At 39.6% G+C, this 8,434-nt stretch overlaps 1 protein-coding gene across 1 annotated transcript; it reads right to left on the bottom strand.

Annotated features, from left to right (window-relative positions):
• Positions 1 to 5,234: 5,234 nt before the first annotated feature.
• LOC112200261 (very-long-chain 3-oxoacyl-CoA reductase-like protein At1g24470) lies at positions 5,235 to 7,861 on the bottom strand. The gene is made up of 2 exons (XM_024341288.2): positions 7,085 to 7,861; positions 5,235 to 5,722 (listed from the first exon to the last, which is right to left on the bottom strand). Exons 1-2 carry the CDS (start codon positions 7,741 to 7,743, stop codon positions 5,398 to 5,400), a joined length of 984 nt encoding a protein of 327 aa, XP_024197056.1. The 5' UTR covers positions 7,744 to 7,861; the 3' UTR covers positions 5,235 to 5,397.
• Positions 7,862 to 8,434: the final 573 nt, after the last annotated feature.

Here is an 8,434-nt window from a genome sequence, read left to right as displayed (position 1 = left end):
TCAATTGTGACTTCATGCCTCAACCAAAATCCTCATTGGTTGTCTCTAAAGCCCATCATTTGTTCTGCAAAGTCTGCTCTTTAGCAAAATTAGGATTGAGACCATCCTATGCAAAGAACACTAAAGAAAATATATCATTGCAAAGAATTCAAGGTGATATTTGTTGACCTATTCAACCATCTTGCGGACCATTTCGATATTTTATGGTATTGGTTGATGCATCGACAAGCTGGTCACATGTTATGCTATTGTCCACAAGGAACGCTACCTTTGCTAAACTCCTGGACCAAATTATTCTGTTAAGGGCTCACCACCCTGATCATCCTATTAAGTCTATAAGACTAGACAATGCTAGGGAGTTTACATCAAAGACTTTTGATAAATATTGCATGTCCATTAGGATTGAAGTTGAATATCTTGTTCCTCATGTTCACACCCAAAATGGTCTTGCAGAAGCCGCCATTAAACGACTTCAAATGGTCGCTAGAGCATTGGTAACACGCACCAATCTCCCTATTTCTGCTTGGGGCTATGCAATATTGCATGCAGCTGTGCTTATTTGTCTGAGGCCTACTGTCACTCAACCCTTTTCTGCGTCCCAGATGGTGACTGGGTATGAGCCTGATGTCTCACACTTATGCATATTTCGGTGTGCAGTTTATGAACCAATTGCACCACCACAGTACACCAAAATGGGTCCTCAAAGACAATTAGGCATTTATGTTGGATATGATTCTCCAACGATTGTCCGCTACTTAGAACCCTTGACAGGCGATCTCTTTACCGCTAGATTTGTGGATTGTCACTTTGATGAGATAGTCTTCCCATCGTTAGGGGGAGATAAGAACATAAATGTTCAACATGAACGACAGGAATTGTCATGGTTTGTCTCCACTTTGTCTCATCTTGATCCCCGAACCGCACAGTCCGAAATTGAAGTGCGGAGAATTCTCGATCTTTATAACATAGCAGAATTGATCCCTAATGCATTTTCTGATATCGCTAAAGTGACGAGATCAAACATACTTGCAGCAAATGTGCCTACAATGATTGATGTCCCTAAAATTAGTAGACATGACGCCATCTCAAGGGAAATTGAGCATGGCACCAACGTCCCCTATATGGGTGACGCAGTGGCTAAGGCCATGGCTCCTGCCAAGAAGCGTGGGAGGCCCAAAGGTTTGATGGATTCTCGCCCAAGAAAGAAATCGAGTTTGACACAAAATAATCCATTAATCATCGATGTAAATAATTCATCTCATGAGAATATTCCAGATTATAGTTATGTCCAAGAGACATCATTGGGAGATGCTTCAATGTCAGAACCAATTCTAGAGAATAGGGAGATCTCCATGAATTACACTAGTGTACATGAGATGATGAATAGAAATTCTATTACTATTGATGATGTATTTGCGTATCATGTTGCAAAAGGAATTATTGAATATGATGATATCGAACCTTGCTCTGTCGAAGAATGTCAACGAATAGCAGATTGGCCTAAATGAAAAGATGCGATCCAGGCTGAATTAGATTCACTAGCAAAGAGACAGGTACTTGGGCCTATAACACAGACACCCCCAGATGTAAAACCTGTTGGCCATAAATGGCTCTTTGTTAGAAAGCCTAATGAGAAAAATGAGGTGGTTAGATATAAAGCCCACCTCATGGCGCAAGGTTTCTCACAACACCCTGGAATCGACTACGAGGAGACATATTCTCCCGTAATGGACGTTATAACGTTTTGCTACCTTATCAGTTTGGTAGTTTCCGAAAAACTTGACATACAACTTATGGATGTGGTTACAGCATATCTCTATGGGGATCTAGATTCAGATATATATATATATATATATATATAGGACTAAATACTGTTTACTCCCTATACTTATAGGGTCTCGACGTTTCAGTCCCTCGCTTTTCAATTTCACCCGGATACTCCTTAAACTCTCTAATTTCACACAATTCGTCCTTGCTGTTAACCTTCCGTCAAAATCAGAGTTAAATCGCTGACGTGGCATGTATTCCATGCTAAAAAGTCTATTATACCCTCACTTTTTTTTTAAATCCAGTTTTTTCTCCTTTTTTTTTTTTCTTTTTTTTCTTTTTCTTTTTAGCTCTTCTTCTTCAGCTATCTCCTCCGCAAAGTAGTTCTCTTCGATTTCGTACCTCCCGATCTTTCTCTCTCCTCGATTTCGTACTTCACACACACAACAATGGGTACCTCCAGATCTCTCTCTCTCTCTCTCTCTCTCTCTCTCTTCGATTTCGTTCATTGTTAACCCATTTTCAATTATTGATCTTCGTTCTTGTTGTTTGAATCTGCAATAGCCAGAATCAAGGTACACGAGCTCAGGCAGAAGTCGAAGGTCGATCTTTTGGCCAAGTTCAAGGATCTCAAGGCGGAGCTCGCCCTCCTCCGCGTCGCCAAGGTCACCGGTGGAGCACCCAACAGGCTGTCCAAGATGTAAGACCCTAATTCCGTTTGTTTTCGGTTTTGGTTTCTGTGTTTTTGTGAATTAGGTGGGTTTGATGTGTTTTGCAGTAAGGTGTACAGTGATCTGGCATAAGAAGAAGCCGGAGGTAAAAAAAAAAAAAAAAAGGTGTTTGGTTCGAGGCTGGGTTTCAGGTAATCGGAGAGATGGAGAAGAAGAGTTGTGGAGATTGTAGCGGAGAAGAAGAGAGTGAGGAGGCTCTGATCAGTGCATCAGAGTTCTGGGCTGAAATCTGGGTGAATATCACTCATGTACTTGGACAGAACCTCCAACTTTCTGGAACTCGTCGTCGAGCTCTTAACCCCAAAACTCGGCGACCCGATATTGATCTTCGTGCCAGAACCGAGGAGGACTATGGCCAGAATGTATCTGATTTGGGTCTTCATGGAAGGAGGATATGAATCGTCGAGATGAGTTTTGGGTTTTCAAGTATCGGATATCGGCGAACTGGGTTTTCTCTAGGCCGGCGAGAGAGGGTGGTTTGGAGATGGAAGTGTGGAGATTTCCGGGGTGGTGGGGATGGGAAGCAGGCGCTTACTTCTTGGGATTTGGGTCTTCTGGGTTTGTGAGACTGATCCATGGAAATGAAGAGAGAGCAAGGGTTGTTTGTGTGTTTGGTTGATTAGATTTATTGAATTCGTAGTTATATGTTGCCTTTGGTCTTGTGATTGTGATTTGATTCCAGTTTGTAGTCAATTTGGTTCAAGTTCCTTTACCAATTACCATGGCTTCTGTTATGTTTGGGGTTGAAATGAGATGGAGTCATGGAGATCAACAGAACGAGAGAGAGCTGGAAGAAGAAGAGAAAACATAAAAAAAAATAATAATAATAATAATAATAATAATTAAAAAAGAGTTAGGAAGGGTAAAATAGACATTTCAACATGTGCGAAATGCCACGTCAGCAATTTAACTAAGAATTTGACGGTAAGGACCAATTTGGTGAAATTGAAGAGTTTAAGGACTTTTTAGGTGAAATTGAAAGGTCAAGGACTGAAACGTCGACTCCCTATAAGTATAGGGAGTAAACAGTATTTTGTCCATATATATATATATGAAGGTTCCAGATGGACTTCAATTACCCAAATCAAGTGGCTCTAAACCACGGAGCGCGTTTTCAATAAGATTAAAACGCTCACTATATGGATTGAAACAATTCGGACGAATATTGTATAATCGTCTAAGTAACTACTTGATTGGAAAGGGATATATTAACAATGAAATATCCCTATGCGTGTTCATTAAAAGAACAAGTTCCGGATTTGCAATTGTAGCAGTTTACGTCGATGACATGAACCTAATTGGAACTTTAGATGAGTTAAAGGAAATTGCTAAATACTTGAAATCCGAATTTGAGATGAAAGATCTTGGGAAAACACTGTTTTGTCTCGGTTTAGAACTCGAGCGCCGTAGTGATGTGATTTTGATCCATAAGTCTGCATATACTCAGAAAATCCTAAGGCGCTTTAATGAAGATAAAGTAAAGCCTGTGAATACTCCCATGATTGGCCGTAGTTTTGAGCCCGGAAAAAATCCTTTTCGTCCAAAGAATGAGGACGAAGAGTTATTAGAGGCCGAAGTGCCCTATCTAAGTGCAATAGGCGCATTATTGTACCTAGCTCAATGCACAAGACGTGATATCTCATTCGTAGTGAACTTGTTAGCTCGACATATCTCTGCGCCAACACGCCGCCATTGGATTGGTATAAAGACAATCTTTCAATACTTAAGAGGTACGATTGATATGAGCTTATTTTATCCCTACAAAGAGAAGAGGAATGGCGGAAAATTGGGATTGGACCCCAAGAGGCAATTTGTCCCCATCCAAGACACTACCACCAGCCATGTTGCCGCCGTGGTTCAAGGTGGCCGGCGTCCCCCTACTTCCCTCCATCAAAACGATAATGATGATTTGATGGGTTTTGCTGATGCAGGGTACCTCTCTGAGCCTCACAAATGTCACTCCCAAACGGGTTATTCTTTACCATGGGAAGCACTGTGATATCTTAGAGGTCCACAAAATAGACCATTATTGCTACTTCCTCAAATCATGAAGAGATTGTTGCTCTACATGAAGCTGTGCGCGAATGTATATGGCTAAGATTTGTAATTAGACATATTTGAGGAAGTTGTGGTTTGAAGTCTACCACGGATAAACCTACATACATTTATGAGGATAATGCAGCTTGTATTGAGCAAATGAAGTTAGGTTTCATCGAGGGCGACAATACCAAGCATATATCGCCTAAGTTCTTTTATAATCAGCAACAACAATCACTTCTAAAGATTGAAGTGAATTAAATCCGATCAGAAGATAATGAAGCGGACTTATTCACTAAGTCGTTACCTAAATCCACCTTCGAGAAACATGTGAAGAACATTGGATTGAGAAAGTTATCCGAACTCCCACGATTGTAGCAATCAGGGGGAGATATCGACATCAGGGTGAGTTATGATGTCTATATGTTCGATCTCGAAGAGTGAATGACGTGTTGTACTCTTTTTATCCTCCTCGAGCTTGTTTTTGTCCCACAAGGTTTTTCACTCGAGCAAGGTTTTTAACGAGGCAACGGATGAAGCGTCACCACCAAGTTTGAAGTGGCACAAGGGAGAGTGTTGAAAGGAAATCGACTTATGTGTGCCTAATCAAACTAGGATTAGTTCCATGATTGTAATAAGAGAGAATGTTCTAGAATTCCTAGTCCTATTCAGAATAGTTTTTCTTGCATCATTAAAACATGTACTTTGTAATCCTATTCTCAATAATGAAACACACAATTCTCTCATCAATCTCTCTTGATTCTCTTTTCCTTAAACACAGTTCACATATATAAACTGTTCCCCTCAATCAAAGATGGAGAGAAATACATACCAAACATATGGAAGAAAGAAAATATTCAACCTAGCTAGATAGCTGGCTTTCTGATCCCCTTCTGTTTAAGCCGATATAGAAGCGCCAGGCATCAAGAAGAGAGTCAGGGACCAACCGCGCGAACCACCACTGAAGCGAGTGAGCCCAAAACGGCGTGCACCGTGCTTCATATCCGATGCGCTTGACTGCTGCTTCTGCATAAGCATCCGCAGATGGTATGAACAATGACGACTTCTCGATCGAAGCAACTTTCGACACCATTTTTGTTGCGACATATAACGGAACCTGGATCTGCACGTCGATTCCGTACTTCTTGTATTCCATGTACAGGGATCTTGAGAGTTGGTCCACGTAACTGCACAGTAAAATAGTTTCTACAGATTAATTACATGCAAGATTTGGTGGTCATTTTCAGGTACGCAGTGGAATGAGTTACTAAGGTTGGTGAAAGTTGCTTTCAACGACGTTGGCAACTTTGGAAGAGCATTAAAGTTCAACTTTCAATGTCTCACTCCCACCATATGTTTTACCTGAGAATGAAATGATTAGTTTATGCATCATAACTCCAGATCCCAGAAAGCCCAGAACTAACATTCTGATCGAACTCTTATTATGACGAATTTTGGCTGTAGTACGTGCGTGTTGGTATAACACTTCAATTTTTCAGTTGATCTACTACTAGTCTCTACCAATTTTTCTCAACTGAGCTATTTTGGGTTCATGTACGTAATAACTCACCATGATATGGATCACCAATTTTCCGTTTTTTTTTTTTTTTTGAAAGGAGTACCAATTTTTCTTAACTAAACTATTTTGGTTTCATGTATAATTCAAGATCATGAAGTAGATACACTCGTAATAACATTTGCATCTGTACCATACAAATTTTTTTTTTCCTTATAAAAAAAAAAAAAAGACTTTATATAGTTTTTTTCCTTATTACACCAAAGAGGTAAGCTGGAGAAACTTAATCTGTAGACCCACTTTCTAATGAGGACCATTAAAATGAAGACTTTCTAATAAATGGTTTGGGAGACCCACTTTTCGATTACATTACGGCAAATCAACCGTTAGATGTTTATGGTAAATCACTTCTGAAAATTTTCTTTCAAATTTTTAATCGTTAAGGTATCAAACTAGATCAAATCAATGGACGAACCAAAGCTGTCAAATATGAACTGTTCATGTTTATAACTGATAAATCACGATTATAAATGTCTTAACGATTTTCTATTTAGTTAAAAAATTGCATAAATGTTAATTTGCAAAAATGTGATAGAAAAGTGGGTCGAACATAAAAACCCCTAACTAGTCCTCATTTGAGTGGTTCTCATTAGAATGACTCTCATAACTAAGATACACAACAATTTCTCGTCCGTAAGTGGAACTCAGGACCTCATACTTATAAAAGGGAGACTAATATGACTAAAAATCAAATGATACTAGGCAAATGACTGTATAGTTAGATGAGTTCTCTAATATATTCTTCTGTAGGGTAATCAAATTTTTTTTTTCTTTTCATAGTGATATGAACATGAGCCAAATAGAAAAGAAAAAAATGGCAAAAAACATGTCAAAACAAAAATGATCACATTGAAGTAAGAGAAAGTAAAAAGGAGTGTATTCTAAATGAGATAATTTTTGTAAAAATTTATCTGAAAATTAAATTACTTAGTCTGATCACCAAAGAGGTTTAATTAATTAAGTTTATGCTTACGCTTTGGTAGCTGCGTAGATGGTGTAGAGAGGATGGGAAGGAACCACAACGGCTGCCCCAGACCCAATATTAACAATGGCACCTCTCTTCCTTTGAAGCATCCCGGGTACAACAGCCACGGTAACCTTTGTTGTACCTTCCAAATTCACCCTAACAATATCCATCCACATTTTCTCATCCACCTCATGAAAGTATCTAGCTGCCGGGTAAGTCACTCCAACTATATTTATCAAAACTCCCACGTCCAATCCCTTGATCTCCTCTTCTACCAACTTAACCAAACCCTGGTCGCGTGAGAAGTCGAAGGCAAGAGTTTTGATCTGCACATCGGGGAAATGGGATCGAATTTCTTCGGAGACTGATTCGAGCCTTTTGGAGCTGCGGCTGACTAGAACAAGGTTTAGGCCTTTCTTGGCTAGTTGGTAGGCAAAGGCCTTGCCTATGCCATCAGTGGCACCAGTGATCAAACCCCAAGAGCCGTACGATCTTTTCAGATCTTTAGCGGGTCGGAGAAAAGTTATGATGATCCATCGGGCTAAAGAGATGGAGTGTTTGAGGAAGATGAAGAAACCAAGAGAAGAGAGAAGGAGAAGCCAGATGGGTTGTTGGGTTGTTGGGTACCCATGAATATCGCATGCAGCTGTAGATTTATGTACCATCTATTTTGTTTTCTTTCTCGCAGTTTGGCTGACACAGAGTTCCTTCTGGCCTTCTGGGGGGTTGCTTGGAGTTTTGAAAGGAGAGGATTTGCTCTATTGGCCAAATAAAGGAAGGGATATGGGGATTGCACGTAGAATATAGCTAGGCGATGTTTCAACATTTTAGTATTGACGTTGGGGGATCCAGGTCCACTGGTTATGGGGATTGCACGTAGAATATAGGTGATGTTTCAACATTTTAGTATTAAGTATTAACGTTAGGGATCCAGGTCCACGGGTTATGTAGTTTTTTACCGATCGAAAGCTTCTACCATACTCTAAGCCCCAAGGCCTCCACAAGTCACATACTCACATTTAATAACCTAATTACTATTCACATCGACCCTCTAAAAGAAGTTGACGGTGAAGCCGTGAAGTACAGTGCACTTGAGAGCATTAAAATCACATGCATCTTGGAAGTTGGAACTAAGGCTAATGTTGTGAATCTAGAAAGTCTGATATTAGAGCTCACAGCTAATACCTTACACTTCTCATTTGAAAATTTAATAATTATTCTATGCACTGACGGTGTAAATGAACCAACACTTATAAGATAATCTCAATCCTTGATATTTATAATTAATATAACCAACACAAAAGACGGCAACTACTTCACGACTTTGAATAGTAAATTCTAATTAACAATAGACTT

This window comes from Rosa chinensis, chromosome 4 (assembly GCF_002994745.2).
Source record: "Rosa chinensis cultivar Old Blush chromosome 4, RchiOBHm-V2, whole genome shotgun sequence".
Classification (NCBI taxonomy): Eukaryota; Viridiplantae; Streptophyta; class Magnoliopsida; order Rosales; family Rosaceae; genus Rosa; species Rosa chinensis.
Note: the sequence above shows the minus strand (reverse complement) of the source record. Positions and strands in the feature narration are given on the sequence as shown.

Bases quoted from the DNA above. Each gene is read 5' to 3' on its own strand.
- LOC112200261 (XM_024341288.2), bottom strand. From the start codon at position 7,743: ATGGTACATAAATCTACAGCTGCATGCGATATTCATGGGTACCCAACA. The intron at 5,723-7,084 runs GTAAGCATAAAC...TTTACTGTGCAG, and splicing joins ATCTACGCAGCTACCAAAGC to TTACGTGGACCAACTCTCAA.